We start from the raw sequence: 16,790 nt of genomic DNA on the forward strand, positions 1-16,790 counted from the left end.
TGAAATTATAATAGTGCTGACCAAGGGAGACACTAAAATGTTACTAATAAAATATTAGATTTTCTTATTATCAAGTCGTCGGTAATATGCAATGATACCAACGGAAGTAAATTCGAATTCATACTTTCAATTACCTACAAGCCTCGAATTGGTATTATTCCTCATTACAAATACTGTTATTCTTTTTTCACAACACAGGTGTTTTGCTTTATTTTACTGCGTAGGCAAACCACACTCTTCTAGGAAAAATTTTCTCAACTGAAAGTAAAATACTAACAAAGTTGAGAAATTGGCTTTCATTTTGTACTTTTGAGACGAAAAAAAAGGCAAATCTAAACTTGTCTAAAAACTGTTACGTGCAAAGCCTGCTTAACGACACGGATTTGATTTGATTAACGAATTAACCGTACTGCGCTTGAATATACAAGATCACTAGAATATCAGAGAACAGAGAAGTCAGTTTTTGGCACGTCAGATAATAAAAAAATTATTCAACAACACTTGTATTACATAACGCACTCCATGTCTTAAAATAATTTTTTACGCACTAGTGACAACCAAATAACCAGAATGTGATGTAGTCCGTAATAACTTCCTCAGGAACACTACGTTTTTGTCGAACTAGTTGTCAGAATTTGTAAAATAATAAATATATGTTTTTTTATTATAGGAATTTAGAGTTTACAAATATCAGCTTATCAAAATAAACCTGGTGTAGACTACAGATGAGTTGACATTAACACAACAAGGGCTAGAGATATGCGTCTAGACAATGATGATACAAACAATGCTTTAATTTTATAATCAACTTTCACAGTGCTATAAACTGACTTGTCGTCACATTTTGTCAATGTAAACAATGTCAATAACGTAGACAATACGTAGGCACGTCAAAAAAATATTGTTTTCTAGTATAAGAAGTAATTTCACGCCACGATCAGACCCCAACTGGTGGAGTACATTTATAACATCGTGAACGCGCTCGACTTGACGAACCTCGAGCTGTGTAAGTGCGGCTTTATAGAGCACTAAATTAATATAGATGGGGCACCCTAAGTGAACCTTTGGCGTTTCATTATTATGTAGCCGACATCATCACAGCGGCATGGTGCTGACAAGCTTAATTAGTAATAAAATAACAAGGTGGGTCTCAACCTCTGTGATGACTTTCTTCCTGTAATTTTCGTTTTCAACTTCCTCATAGTCGGGGTCCCTCTAGGTTGTCACTTTCATCATCCAGTCATTGCTTTCGGTCGTACTTTTTACAGTACTTTTTTTTCGAACATTGTGAGTGCTTCTTCGTCTTCGATGGTCAAGGTATGACAAGTTATGTAATTACTGAAATGTGTATTATTGCAGCTATTTTGAGTGTATTTTGTTTTAGTTATTGTTTTAACATATGTTTACACTTACTTCATAGTTTTAATATTTTACAATTCAGTTTTATAGTTACAAAAAGATACAGAATATCGTAAAAAAAGAATGCCCTAAGCACTAATCGTATATCTCATGTAATAATAAAGTAAAATACAACACACAAGAGGCCAAAGGAGGATAATCCAAGTACAGTGGTGGCGGGATTCCTCCATACTACATTAACATCCACATATTTATAGGTACGTATTATCTTTGAAAAAAATGACTTCGTATATCGTGCCATGGAAAATAAATTGTATTAGAATTGGCCTTGTCTGTCAAGTTTGGGTGGTACTACTGTCCTCAGTTGGACGTAAATCAGAGTCAGTATAACCTTTAGCTAATCGCTTGTTATCACTCATTGTTGACATATATGAATACATGAATCTTAACAGCATGTGTTTAATTTTTGACACCAGGTGCTAGACCTGGTCCCACAGCCAACTCTAATACATCTTATTTTCAATTGAACTACGATCAAGATAAGGTTCTAGTAAAGTTAAGCAGACGAGTTAAGCCTCATTGGAAGCTAATTTAACAACGCAACCTATAATAACTCAGGACTTACAGCAGCTACAACAGGTCCATTAGCACTAAGAATTTATGTACGTTTTGCTAGTAGTCTATATGGCTAATTATGACTGTTGACACATTGTCTGCACAATTTAAACTGCAGACACGAAAAATCGATTGTTTACTTATTATACACGCCAAGGTATAAATAATTATCATCACATAAGAATAATAATCATCACATCACTGTCAAGGACACTATCACCTATAGTTTGAAAATTATTTTACACGTAGTTTAATATATCTATGTTACTCCAAATGTGATAAACCCGATAATTATAAATAATTACCAGTAATTAATTATAATTATTAGTAATTTACCGAAACTGTTAAGATTTAAGTTGTTTATACTTACGTCTACAAATGTTTGTTAGGTGTAAGGTTTTAGGTTTCTTGTATATTATTACACAAATTTGCTACACATTATAGTAAGAGTTACCACTGCACTAGGACTATGAGATTATCGTACGTTTACTAAAATGCAGTTCGAAAAATGTGCACTTTCATTGCATTAAGTGTAACACAAAAATTTATACAAATATGCAAGTTTAAACTGTTATTTTTTATTAGATAAAAATTCCAATTATCAACACTAAAAAATGTATATAATGGCACCAAACTATGGTAAATATGTATTAGAATATGTAAAATATAGTAGTTAAATATACATTGTATCACTTACAACTACAAAAAGAATGCAAATAAATATCTACGTGATCTTTTGCATTACATATATTTACAAACAAAAGTTTAAATATAAAATAACGGTCTATTTAATAAGATTTTCTAATACACTTTTCGATTTTATATTCACCAATTACCATGAATCAATAGATTTGCAATATACTGTCCACGCGAATAGTATTTCATTCTTTGAAAATATGCAGCATAATTTATAGTTTTATGAATGGCAAGTTAGTTTGTTGGAACCTGTAATAGGGTTTATCGGACGACTGCTACTTTCCTGTTTTCTCGACATTTCATGACCCGTCGAATATGAAAAAAGAGTCTCCCGTGTCCATCTATCTGTCGTTTGTCTGTCTGTATGTTTCCCCGTCTTTGTATCCGAAACTACTAGACCGATTGTGATCAAATTTTATATGTATTTTAGGAATATCGTGTAGGTAGATATTAAACGCTAACCAAAATGTGACAACATCACCTCAGAATATTAAATAGTCAAAGTCAGTCAAAATTTGGTCATGATGAGCTTACTTACTTACTTAATTAATTAGTCCTCTCTGTGTCTTTTAACATAAATGCCGTCGCTGATGCTTGTTAATCTGAACGTGCTAATGGTTGAATTCTTTGGAACTATAAACATAAACAGTCAAAGTTAAGCATGCACTGAGAATTGAAAACACACTTTTTCCGTTGGCTATCTGCTTTAAGTATATTTTATATTGTCCGCACTTGTGCGAACCGCGCTCCCTTGGAATTTGCGGCTCGGGTGCAATACAATACAGTTATGAGGTAAGCTATAGTCGTGAAAACACCCTCAGTCAAAACACCTTAGAATATAACTTTTCCTAGTAACCTTATATAATTATTGTCGTGGATATCTCTTAAGGCCAGTTCTTACATTTTTCTCTTGTGGGGTACATTACGTTTTCAGAACGTCGGTGATATCTCCATTATCAACAGATTTATTGTTATAAAGTTTTAAATATAACTTATCCACAACTTTGTCTATATAACACAAGGGCAGTTTTTTTTCTTAACTTACCGCCATGTATTTTTTTTATGTATTTTTAAAAATCAGTATTGGCGTTATATATGGAAATTTTGGAACGCGGTTTTCACCACTCGATACTGTTTCTTTTGTATTTTTTTTTTTCATTGTAAATTCGTAAGGAATGATATGACATTTCTACGACATACGTAAAATTTCGTAGTTTATTCTTTCACATAACACGCATGAGACAGAAATAGAAAAAATTTGACATGGAACATGTAAGTATAAGTATGCTCAGTATCTAATTTTTGTCAAAAGTTTAGAATGTCCGTCCACAAGGGAAATCTCGACTTTCGCCGCCTCGTCGAAATAAGAACTCTAATAAAGCGTCAAATTGACGTTAGGTAGTAGTTTAAAATTGTTAGTGATTGCAAGTGCAAAGGTAGGCGGCAAATTGGAGAATTTCAGATTTTCAATTGCACTTTGATGAGACAATTATAACAAAAGATAACAACAATTTTAATCGTTGATCGTTTTTTCTGTTAGGCAGAAAACGCACCCGTTTTAAACACTAATTCGAAGTGATAAGTTTCCTATGATAAAAATTTGGCTGCAAATAAAAATAACGTGTCTTAAAACTAGGCTAGAAAAACATTTACAATCATTACGTAGGTATAACTACATATTGTGTGTTTGTTTACTTGGTAACCCAAGTAATGTACATATGTCTACACAGCTTCAGTAGCACTAGATGAAAGTAATACATGTTGATACTAGTGATACCCCTTTAAGGAGTTATATGACTCCGGTACACTTGCCGTTAAATAACACATTTAAAATAGAAATTAATTTTTGATCACTGATTTATTTATAAGTATGAACTGCTATTCTACATAAAGCTGATGAGTGATGACTTAACAAAAATAGAGTAAAAACTAATAACATACTATAATTCGTTTCTGCTAATTCTATGCTATCTTTAGTTTTGTGGAAAAATTGACATACAATATTTTGCTTATTAGTGGAAATAGTGGTATCAGAGGAAAACTAAATTTAATAGTATGTGGTAGGTAAGCACAACAATGTCGTCGAACGCGTAACAGTAACCGCCTGCGCGATGCCGCCCCCAAAAATCAAACAGAATCATATAACTCCTTCACAACATATTTATAAACATAATTAATGTGCACAACTTAAATTAATTAAACGGTCGAACTTATGGATATAACCTACTTAACTAACAAAAATATATTTTTTCCTACGTATCGTAAAAATGACAGCTGTCATTATTGTCATTAATCTTTTGTGTATACTTGACAATAAAATTTGACACTTTTACATATAATTAATAGAGCGCAGGCTCGAATTTACTTGATTTTGCCTGAATGCTTATTTCGTACAGGACTGTATGGCTTGGGGCAACTATATATTTCGTTTTTCAAATTAGACAAAGGAAAATGGAGCAAATGGGGCAGGAGCTTTGTACAGTAGGCCAAGCTAAAATTGGCCGGTGAAACTCCTTGACAGTAGTAATCTGTGTTTGTCAGGATTACTTCCTCAGTCATCTGTCTTTACCTATAGTCATGTTCCCTGAAATACACATGATGTCTTTTGTCTGTCAAAATCGATAGGGAAATAATTACTTGTAAATTTAAGCTGAAGACGTTCTTTATGAGATTTAAGCCACATAAACCACACGACAGAAATTTCCACGATAATTATATTCAGTTACAAAAAACCCTTTTCGCAAGCCCCAAGTTTAGCGTCTGTTTCTATTCTAAATATTTACAATGTCGTTATTAAAATTAACAGTGAAATCAATAACTTCTGTGTTCCAAAGTCATGTAAGGGCGATGATATTACCATTTTGCTCAAACCGAAGACGGTATTTACTTAGTAGGAACGAACGAATCTAGACGTTCCCGGGCACTTGGCGTAATGACCCCATTTCGGGTTCTGCTCGTGACATATATCATACGACATCTGAGAAAATGTTGTGCTTACGCACCTGTTGAACAAAATATAATAACGTTATTAGTTTGAATCTTTTATAAATGTGCTGGTTTAATTTGGGGCTAGCGGCGATATTATTGAAGTTTTGTCTGAAAAAATAAAAGAAGACATTGCAGAAAAATTTTAATTTAGTCTACAATTGGAGTATTAATTATACTTGCCTGCTGCATGGACATATACATAATACTTGATCAAAGTTACTTTCACCCAAACCCAAGACGTTACAGTATTATGTAATCTATGTGTATACACCGAGAGAATATAGTTTTGATTTTAAATTTGGTATCAGCTCGTTAGTACGTGGTTAGGCCCAACAGGCAAAAAAATGTTGTTATTGTGAATAAATTACTTGCTACACATATAGTTTTTCCAGACATTTTTGCACTTTTGTGATCGTTCTGTAGTAATAGACACGAAATAACAATTATTATTTTCGTGGTCAACAACAAATTAGTTTTTATGCGAACGTAATGAGGAAATGTGTGGAAGATCCAACAACCGAAATTTGTTACTAACGTCATTATTCATTATTAATAATAATAATAATAAGTTTTATCAGATTTTGTTGGCTCACTTCCTAGTGAGTGCCATAAATAATACGATATATCATAAAAGATAACAATTTAGGCCTACGTTATAAAAAGAAAAGTATTTGAAGCGGTGTGTTATTACCGACAACAATTGCGAGTTAAGTTGAGTAAATATTTGCCAAAAATCGAGAGTATAATGTTGGTTACATGATTATTGTAATTTTTACCTGTGTGATGACTGAGGATCAACAAGTGCAAAGTGATTCGCGGCGGGGAGAGCGGATGTTCAAAGTTTCAAGGATGCTTCGATCCTGCAGTCTCGTCTTGTGTGCGTTGTACTCGTTAACAATTGCCATGTGACTATCGACCCATATCCGATTATGTAAGGTTTCTAAGTTTACACAAACATTCTTCGGAATGACCTCCAGTTAGCTGTTGAGCGTTAACAGTATTATTATTCTCAAAATTAGGTGCAGGTGTATAGGTTGCGGTTTTGAGCAAAAGGCGGTTCATCAACGGATGCGATTATCGCAAGATAATTATGTATTAATTGAATCCCATGCCCGTACAGAGGCTATTTCAAGTCGTCGTCGGGTTTTTTAAGCAGTTTGCAGTTTACATGTCAGTTAAACTGAGATCACTTTCACTTCCCTACAAAGAGAAGACCTTGAAGCTTTGAACAGGTAAAATCAGTCTCGAGGACAGTCGACCGAACACAAAACGATTCATTACTAAATAGCCGTACAACGCCGAGTTGGGTTACAGTTACTTCATTATTGTTGTTTAAATACAGAATATCGTCATGAAAGGGTTGTTGCGGCAGTTGGTTGCGTATCAATAATGCGATTTATTTGAGAGTGAGAGAGAGAGATAGAGAAAAAAAGTACACGGTAAAAATAAAATGTAAATTAATTCTTGAGATCTTACTAGATATATTTGGAACACAGTTCCAGTCAGACATTACGCGATAGTGAAAGTGCTACGCCATGCCTACTTTCCCTTGCTCGCATAACGTAATACCATAATACTAACATAACAATAGATGCTTATTACACACAAAGTCCACCGTGCGACGAAGGAACAACACCGCACCTCTTTCTCCGTGTGGTTCGAATTTGCTGGCCGAAGCCGATTTTATTTTCAAACCGAGTCGGTTTAGCGGTTTATGATTATGTATGAGAAGGCGTCCGTTAGTAGGTTCGTTCGTTCGGAGGCATCGAAAACGTAACGATGATGATGTTGATGATGATGATGATGATGATGATGATAGTTCGATAACGAAACAGCAAAGTCGCGAAGATCTGAGTCTCGGACGTGGCTCGGTTTTGAAAATAAAAGTACGGCTGAAGGTCAAAAATGGAAAAGAAAAAGAAGAAAAAACATTATTAGATCTTTCTATTCCCAGCGCTTGGTATTGCATCGGTATTATACAACCGTTCCCCCTCTTATATGAGCCAAGTATTGTGAAAGTCCGGTTGTGGCCCCTGTTTGGGCCCCGCTCGCGACGAGTCTCCTTGGCGAAGCCGGTGAAAGCAATTATTGAACACGGTTGGAATGCTGCTCGCTAGTCGCTGCAACAGCAATGTGACGAAGGCAAAATTATTCACCACTCGCTTACGAGCTTTGATACACTCAAAGTCGCCGATGTAAAAGTATTATTGTTGCTATTCGTGGCGAAATGCAAATAGTACAAGATGACAAAAAATGTGCTAAACCGCGCGCAGTCGCTTACTGCCTGTTCCTTTCGACCTTGAAAATAGAGAAAGAGAAGTTACAAGTGAGCTAGCAATAGGAAAAAAACTTGCGGTGTAGTGGGGATTCAAGAGAAAAGAGGGGAAAGTAAAGGGAGAAATTAAGAGTTAGTAGTATTACGTTTGATCCCGTGAGCAAAGCTGATGGTAATATTTTGCATCGGACCGCAGACTTTCGGGGGTGGCAGTGATCGAGTTGCGACGCAAGACATTTAACAGAAATTCCTCGTTTCGGGATTTGGGAAAACTTGCGTCGATCAGCACCGCCAAATATTGTTGTATTATTTTGAAGGCTCGTGTTCGTTCACTTTTACTTTCATTTGTGGCGCAACACGGTGTTGAGTCGTGCCCCAAAAATATAATCCAATCGACGCAAAGGCTTGCGAATGCGAACGTTCGAACATTGTAACAATATTATTAATGGTGGTGTGTAACCCAAGTGCTAAGTGTGGAGCAATGGCTTGGTATACTACTACTAGTAGTAGTAGTAGCAACAGTAGTAGTGGTGCATACTCTGGTGCTCGCGACTGCCCTTCGGCAATTACAGTCGCGGGTGCCGCCCTTTAGGACCACATAATCTCCGGGTAAGTCGTTGTTATAATGGGATCCGTGATATCCGTATCGCACCACCATTTGCCGCCTCTGCCACTTAACAACCTGTTGTTAGTTTAGTTTACTTAATCCATGATTCGGTGCTTTGAGGATACATAAGTATACACGCGCACAATATCGGCGCGCCTCGTGCTATCTATCCTATTAGTACGTACTGATAAACGCTCAACAACTGCTTTTGCTTTCAATTGATACATTATGCAATTGACATTTCTATTCTTTTCTATTACACCATCACATTATTTCATTACCATTTTGTTTGCCATAAGCTCCACGGACATACGACGACAATTCAACCGATTTTTTCGCCACTGCACTACAACGTACCCATCTTGAATATTAAAATAATATATTCAAAACAGCACACGTTAATTATTTTTTCGTTGTTCGAAAAACATTGACCGCTTGCCGCCGCCTGTAACTAAACTAACCAAAAAATCAACTACCAATATACATAATAATCAACAAAACAAAATAAATTATAACGTATTCCGCGAAATCAACCCAACACCTGTAAATACAAGTAAGGTGTGTCTATAAAATGAATAAAATCCGCGTCTGCACTTAAGAATGCTGTTTACCTTTCGAAGTAAGTTTTTTCTTTCCACCATCAAATCTTTACCATTATACAAAACTAGTGCATACAATTACCTTTTTAAGTATATCTTGGTGTATGCCGAAATTCTAGAATTAGTTGTTCGTTCTAGGTTGTCCTTGACAAAATTAGTGAATTCGCCATGTACTCGGAGGAACAGGATTCCCACGGCTTATTAACCTTGCATTATGGCAAACATCATGCAACTATAGTGGACGAAATTAAAACTTGTTTTGCATCTGAGAACTTTGCCGATATGACATTTATATGTGACGATAAGACAACATTGAACGCCCATAAATTAATAATGGCAGCAGCAAGTCCATTAGTGCGTCGCATCCTTGGGGAGAGTGCCCATGCTCACGGGCCAAGTGTAGTACTCATCCCAGGAATAAAAAGTTGCCACCTCCGACATCTGCTTGATTTTCTCTACAACGGTCAAGCTTGCGTTAAGGTAAGGCGTTTGCTTTTTTACAAATCCCGTTCTTATGATTTCTACTTTTCATAGTCCAGCGAGTTAGACAGCATACAAGAACTGTTCGAATTACTGCAAATTAAATCGGACATGTGGCAGTCTTCGACATCAGAAGAGGCCGCTAAATGTCAAGCCGAGTTGGATAGCAGTAATTGGATAACAGCAGAAAATGACAATCGCGATTTGGTATTAGTTAAGAAGGAAACCGATGACGACGAGAAAGAAGAAGGCGAAATAAAAGACGATGACGAAGACGACGCGTTAGAAGATAACAACACTTCGGACGACGGTGACGACGGTCTTTCGCCAAACCCAGTTAATTTATCGTTAAACACTAAAAGCCTCGAGGATGACAAAGACAACGACGATAATGTCTCGGAGGTAAGTTACGTATCCACCATTCCATAAAACTACAAATAAATTGTATTTAATGTGTAAACAGCATTTGGATAAGACAAACACTGAAACATTAAAAATTGGTCAAACGACGGTGAAGATAGCCCCAAAAGTCCACGAACTGTCACAATTCCATCATCATCGAATGAAACGAAAAAGCATGTATATCGAACCCATTGATCTGAAACATCAAGAAGAGCTTTCCCAACTGAAACAACCCATAGCCGATCCAAAACTAATTTCTTTGGTGCAGAGTCCCGACAATTATGTCGTTACGCCTCATCGAAAGCGCCGCCCTGGTTTTCATAATTCACCGGCTCAGAATCCGCCCTTTGTTCCGTTTTCACCTTCATCATACATAGACGACACCGTCGTCCATCACCATCAGCATCATAGGTACAAGAATTTGCCGCCATTGATCGCAGCCCATCATCCTTTGTCTCTGTCTGCACCACCGTTTCTGGTGGATCGAACGTCGCGTACGCCCACCCCCGGCCAGCAACATTCCGACACGTCAGGGGGACCTTCTGACAATATAGTTGTTAAATACCGACCGCCGAGTGCCGATCAAAGTTTGACAACGTCGGACGCTTATCAAAATTTTGAACATACGTGGGGTGCCGCCTGGTCGCTGTGTCAGACCCAGATTAACCCGTCGACGACGATCAACGAAGACTCGAGGGATGCATCGGCGTCATTTTCAGCTAGCAGTGGTAGTGGTGGAGGTGGTGGTGGTAGTGGCAGTGGTGGCGGCGGTGCTGGTGTCGGTGGCGGTAGTGGCGGCGCGGGTGGTGGTGGCGGCAACGAAACTGCTGAAAGTTCGTCTCATGTTCCTGTGAGTACTAAGCAAGTCTTACCTACTGTGCAGGTTCGAGAGTATCGCTGTGAATATTGTGGAAAACAGTTCGGAATGTCGTGGAATTTAAAGACGCACTTACGCGTACACACGGGGGAGAAGCCCTTCGCGTGCCGATTGTGTGTGGCTATGTTTAAACAGAAGGCGCATTTACTCAAACATTTGTGTTCTGTGCACAGAAATGTTATATCGTCCAACGATGGAAATTCGGGGCGATTCACTTGCTGTTTCTGTCCGCTCACGTTTGAATCGCTTCCCGAATTAATTAGGCATTTATCAGGACCTCACAACAACTTGCTTCTAAGTAAAAATATGCACGAGCTTAAATAACAACATTCCATTATTTAGATGAGGTCGTATATGATATTGTTTTTGAGAACGACCGCATCGTCACGAAGTCGTCGTTCGTCGTTCTACATTGTGATATAAATATTACTCCCAATTGTGCCTTTCCTGTGTATATTGTGTGAACTTAGGTGTAACCCAACAACCCTCAGGGATGTAGTCTATAGTTTTAGCCCCGAGGTCAGGCACCACCGTCAAAGAAATGTGGGACCAGATGTGCCTCCAATATCATTGGTGTCCTTTTTGTGTTATAATAGTTTTATAACTTAGACCTAATCTCGACCGATGTTGTGTTCAATGATTTTGCGTACCTAATCAAGCTGTGCGTGGTGTGTATGACAGGTGACCTGAACTGCTTTTTTCTATTTTAGTGTGATCAGTTACTATTAATTGATCGTTACGAAACAAATTAACGCTACATAAATGTCCACAGTTATATACATCACAAATGGATGCATATTATACGGTACATCAACCAAAAATGCTATGTTAATAACATAAAAAATTCATTTTTGATTCAAGCATTTTTAGTTTATGTACGCAAGTTTGTACATTTATCTGAATTATAAAAGTTTTTACTACAAAACTGGATATGAACGTATATTTTTTATATACACACCAAAGAAGTAAAAATTAGATCATGTTAACTGGATATAATCACTCTAATTAACTTATTCATTTTTTTTTTTTAAATTCTTGTGTTTTTATTTTGTTTCTCGATGAAATAAGAACCTCAAACATAGTAGCTTTTATTTTATCAATTTCTACAAGAATTTCGCTTATTGGCAATCGTTGTTGACAAAAATTTGATTCGAAGAATTTTTAGCTTTTACGTCCATCGAAAACTTTGGCGTTTTAAACAGAAGTTGGTACAAATGTGGTAACATTGTAGATTTGTTAGTTTTATTAATTGTACATAATAGATTGTAAATGCTGTATTTACAACAATAAAACACTTTTTACGATTTTTGTAAGTTATCAACAGCAAAATTAATTAGGAAATTTTCACACGCTCAAGGTTAACAGGTAAGTTTCTTGCGGATATTTCATTTTAAAGGTTAAAAATAAGTACTTTTTTATTATGATTATGAAAGTTTAATGGAAGCCACTAAATTTCATCCGTTTAAAGCTAACCATGTTTATTCCAAAAACACTAATTGCGACAATTATTATTATCGGAACAATTACCTTGTTAGTTGTAAAACCTGACTTAAGTAGCATACGTGCAATCTAGTCACCTACCTACAAAAAGAAGAAATTGCTGACGCCGCCAAAGACGAAGAAATCAGGTTATGTACAAGAGATTAGAGTGGTGGCCTTCGTGGCGACAAAAAATGTTCCTTTTTTTTATTTCGTTCGTAAGGTAGAGTTAATTTGTACAAGAATGAACTATACTACTTTAACCTATAGTACTTCCTACACACCTTCCCCTGTACGGAGAAGAAATTTCATTCAAACAAAATCGACATTACTTCACGGGTTCTATTATTTCTCTATTAGTTGTTTTTGTTTCTATGTTTTCTTAGGTTGCAATATGTAGCTCTGTGACGTTGGAACTCCATTCTTACAACACCCCAATTTGTTTAATAAATACTCAAATTTTGACATTTGATTCCCTGTTTTGAATTATTTTATGAATAAAGTTGAACTAGCTCAGACTTATTACTTTCACACTGCCACGTACTTAAGTTAAGTATATGACGTTTTATTTCAATGTTTATATTACAATTTAAATTGTTCTACGTCTCGTTTGCTTTAATTTGGAGTAAATTATGCCGCTGCCATCTTAATTGAGAGACAACGCCTACTAAAAAATTGTAAAATTGTCTTAGAACTTCATTTCTAATTTAATGCACATTTCTACTTTAATTGCACTTCCCTTGACCTTACACTGTCTGGAATTAGAAAATCCACTAACTGGAATTTTGTATTCTGTCTGATATTGAACTCATTGAAGCACACAAATAAAAGCAAATTTTTCTTGTTCTCCTGACTTAGATTTTCCCAGTGTGAAAGGGATGATTTGACCATATCAATATTATTGTTTACTTTTGGTTCGTTTAGTGGTTTTCGTTGTACTTAACTCATAAAAACAGTCCATTTCGTCGTGTGATGACTAGACTGTATATTGGGTTGCATACATTCAAATTAACACAGCCAACGAAGTTTAAATGTTTGATTTATGAGTGTGGTTTTTGGTTCTTTCATTAAAATTTATGGCAGTTTCCTTTTTGAGTTCGTTATTATCTCATTAACTATGAAAATCAAGATTTTTAAAAAATCGGAAATGTGCTTAATTAAAAATTAAAAAACGGGGCATTCATTCTCATAAAAAAAAACAAAATAGCTTCTTGGATGCAAGGTAATTACACTTTTTACGGTGTATTGTTGTAGTTTGTATTACACAACAATAGAATTATAAGAGTGTAAAATGCGGGCGAACATAAACAAATTACCTAGTGTAATTGAGGTTTTGTATTTAATTATTTCTGACAGAGTGATACTCATTTTTTACATATTTGTAAACAACGTAACTGAGAAAAAAAAGTTCATAATGATTTTAAGAGGGTGTAACTTAAAAAAATATGGTAAAGTCTGTCGTTATACAAGATATGCATACTGCATTTCGCGGTATAGTAATGTCGTTATGCTGTGGTTATATATTCATTACGCAACGTACCTTGATTACGTGATTTTAATATACTGCCCAGGGCCTACTTTATATACGAGGATGCTAGAAATATAATCAGATTTGTATTCCACGACATTGCAGTATACATTATGCAGTATGAATGTAATTAAATCTTTATGGATGAACGGTTTAGGCTGAAACAACAACAAGAAACAAAGAAAAGTAAGGATAAATACTTAATACTTCTATTTACTTTCATTAGGCAGGGCGGTTTCGGACGAGACTTAATCTGATTCCCTGTAGGCCTGTATGTAGACATTCTTGATTTCTTTTTATTATTATTTTTTTTTTCATTATTGTCTAAACATATCTAATGTATCAGTGTATTCTATAGAATTGCGGTTTTAATTAGAAAAGGGGTGGGGTTATTTCATATCTGATAAATATGGCTACTTGGAACCTAAACATCCACTGGAGATATATCTACTTAAAATCAAAAATGAAGATCCACAACTAAATGTAATAAAATGTGACGTTACAATTGCTTGGTATTTATGTTAAAACGACAGCAGTGTAATAGCAACTGTAAAATTTCATCATATAATGTCTCCTATAGTGTGTTTGAAGAATTGCTGAACACACTTTTTTTGCGTTATGTAGTAAATCCATACACGGTAATGAATTCTGGTGGATTACATTGTACACCTTACTGTTTGCAAAGATAAAACCGTTGGCTGCAAAAGTTCAAAAGGCCAGCTTAGGGCATTGCCTTCTCAAGAACGAATATTTAAGAACAGCAAAATTTGTTTTTTTATTACTCCACAATCAATTACAAAAACATTTACATATAGTGGACCCACAAATCTGATAACGAGAACGTTCGATTAATATACATCTTCCATCTGCCGAATAATAATTAATGTCAGACTGTGCCAGCGAGACTTGCAAAGAAAAACAGGAATATAACAGGATAGTAACCTTATAGCGGTTTCCTGCTATATAAACGTCGCTGCAAGAATCTTGTGCGAGGTAAAAGACCATCATCATGAAGAGTGTGTTCGTCGTTTTATTGATTTGTGGCCTAGCCAAATCGCAAATTCCCAATCTAGGCTTCTGCCCCGAGTACCTTCCCATGCCGGAATTCGAAATCGAAAAATTTTTGGGAAAGTGGTACGAAGCTGAAAGATATTTTCAGTTCTCTGAAGTCGCTGCAAGATGTGTCGTAACGGATTACGCCAAAGCTGCCAGCGGTAGGATCTACGTCTCCAACGAAGTCACAAATAGACTGTACGTGAGTACTAAAACTAAGTAAATCAGTACAGATTGTAATTTTTAGAACCGGAGTTAAACGTGTCATCGATGGAAATTTAGAACTTGCGGGAAAAGCTGGCGAAGGAAAATTGAACGTCAAATATTCGACGACTCCTCTTTCGAGCGAAACGTCATTGACCGTTTTGGACACAGATTACGAGACGTACGCGGTCATGTGGAGTTGTAATGGTTTTGGACCCATCCATACACGTATGTCCACGTTTCTGTTACTATTACTTATTAATTTTTCAATTTTGGTAGAGAGTGCATGGGTGATGACACGTGATCGACTTCCATCTGGGGTTGTTATGCAACGTGCCTATGGAGTTTTGGATAAATTCAAAATAAATAGAACTTTCTTCGTTAAGACAGATCAAGAAGGATGTGCTATAGCAGCTTCCGATATTAATGCTGCTAATGGAATTACGGCTACTTCAACAGTTGCCGAAGCTTCAGGCAATGAACAAAAAAGTAATTCCGACAAGGATGATGACAAAGAGACGAAGAAATCTCCAGCTGAAGAAGATAAGAAGGAAGAAGAGCCTACAACATCTAGTCAAAAGGCATGATTTCAGCTGTCATTCTAAATCACTGTAAATAAGTTATTTAATTTTTGTAATTTTTTAATACGTAAAATAATAAAACACATATAATTATAGGTATTTGATATTATTGTTACGCAGTAGTAGAACATCATTACTTTCGGAGTAATTTATTCAAAAATATCTTAGTAAAAGGTTTATAAAACGATCTTTTTTTATTTACTAACATGTTCATTGCTAGAATCCATTTGGTTAATATTCATTGTTTCAAAACGGGAACTATACATCCAGTGTAGTGTGGACACGTGTGGTGATGGATATAATCTTAATACAAAGGGCTAAATTTACCATTATAAATCAAGATTCGGACCGCTGTGATGTATTTAATTCAAGTGTTGAAAACATTTTGAGAAATTTTAGTATTGTTAACAATATTACTAAAATGGTTCTCTATTTTTAGAGTTTAGCATAAGTACACTACATTTTGTACCTATTTTCTTTAATCTGTATTTTGTAATATATTATATTGTCCTGTCATTGGATAATCATCTGTTAGGTAATAAAGCATTATTATTATATAAATTTGTAAATTCGTGCAATTGTATAACAACAATTTATTAATCGTCGAGATAATTGATTTTTACATCCCGAGCGTAAGCAATGTGATGACGTCACTTCAAAATTGTACAGGGTTTTAAATAGTATAAAATGACATAGTCCTACACATGTAGTTTATGACTCCGAATTGAGTTTTTTCCCAAAACGTCCAGATTTTTTGAAAAAAAATCAAAATTATAAAACAACATTTTGCAATTTAATTTTGAATGTGCAAAGCCGAATGCTTTTGATCAAAATATTCAAAATGCATTTGCTCATCCCCCCTAAAAATTGATGACGCCACCCCAAAATTTTATTGAATAAGTCCTATCTAAAATGTACAAAATATGATGAGTCTGTACATTAAAATAAACCAATCTTTTATTAATAAGCGGAAGTCGAAGCAATAAAAAAGTCTGAGCGACCATTGGTATTGTTTGCAGTTTCTCTGTTTGACTTGGTTGTGTTACC

The 16,790-nt window shown here is 35.6% G+C and overlaps 2 protein-coding genes across 4 annotated transcripts; both read left to right on the top strand.

The window, feature by feature from the left end:
* Window positions 1-1,528: 1,528 nt before the first annotated feature.
* Window positions 1,529-12,203, top strand: LOC135141659 (transcription factor Ken 1). 3 transcript variants are annotated; one of them, XM_064072957.1, is made up of 4 exons: window positions 1,529-1,616; window positions 9,278-9,619; window positions 9,674-10,021; window positions 10,083-12,203. In XM_064072957.1, the coding sequence occupies exons 2-4, from the start codon at window positions 9,308-9,310 to the stop codon at window positions 11,220-11,222; spliced, it is 1,800 nt and encodes a 599-aa protein (XP_063929027.1). In that variant the 5' UTR covers window positions 1,529-1,616; window positions 9,278-9,307; the 3' UTR covers window positions 11,223-12,203. The 3 variants fall into 3 exon arrangements, with proteins under 3 accessions (XP_063929027.1, XP_063929028.1, XP_063929026.1); XM_064072958.1 differs by lacking the exon at window positions 1,529-1,616 and adding an exon at window positions 6,055-6,589; XM_064072956.1 differs by lacking the exon at window positions 1,529-1,616 and adding an exon at window positions 6,613-8,542.
* Window positions 12,204-14,875: 2,672 nt separating this feature from the next.
* LOC135141433 (apolipoprotein D-like) lies at window positions 14,876-15,838 on the top strand. The gene is made up of 3 exons (XM_064072526.1): window positions 14,876-15,156; window positions 15,206-15,390; window positions 15,442-15,838. Exons 1-3 carry the CDS (start codon window positions 14,915-14,917, stop codon window positions 15,747-15,749), a joined length of 735 nt encoding a protein of 244 aa, XP_063928596.1. The 5' UTR covers window positions 14,876-14,914; the 3' UTR covers window positions 15,750-15,838.
* Window positions 15,839-16,790: the final 952 nt, after the last annotated feature.

The sequence above is a fragment of the Zophobas morio genome, unplaced genomic scaffold, assembly GCF_036711695.1.
Source record: "Zophobas morio isolate AGI-343-1 ecotype UQ-CSIRO unplaced genomic scaffold, CSIRO_AGI_Zmor_V1 ptg000044l, whole genome shotgun sequence".
In the NCBI taxonomy this organism is placed as follows: domain Eukaryota; kingdom Metazoa; phylum Arthropoda; class Insecta; order Coleoptera; family Tenebrionidae; genus Zophobas; species Zophobas morio.

Excerpts from the sequence above, each read along its gene's own strand:
- LOC135141659 (XM_064072957.1), top strand. The coding sequence starts at position 9,308 with ATGTACTCGGAGGAACAGGATTCCCACGGCTTATTAACCTTGCATTAT. Across the intron at positions 9,620-9,673 it reads ACGGTCAAGCTTGCGTTAAG|TCCAGCGAGTTAGACAGCAT; the intron begins GTAAGGCGTTTG and ends TACTTTTCATAG. Across the intron at positions 10,022-10,082 it reads ACGACGATAATGTCTCGGAG|CATTTGGATAAGACAAACAC; the intron begins GTAAGTTACGTA and ends ATGTGTAAACAG.
- LOC135141433 (XM_064072526.1), top strand. The coding sequence starts at position 14,915 with ATGAAGAGTGTGTTCGTCGTTTTATTGATTTGTGGCCTAGCCAAATCG. Across the intron at positions 15,157-15,205 it reads AACGAAGTCACAAATAGACT|AACCGGAGTTAAACGTGTCA; the intron begins GTACGTGAGTAC and ends TGTAATTTTTAG. Across the intron at positions 15,391-15,441 it reads TTTTGGACCCATCCATACAC|AGAGTGCATGGGTGATGACA; the intron begins GTATGTCCACGT and ends CAATTTTGGTAG.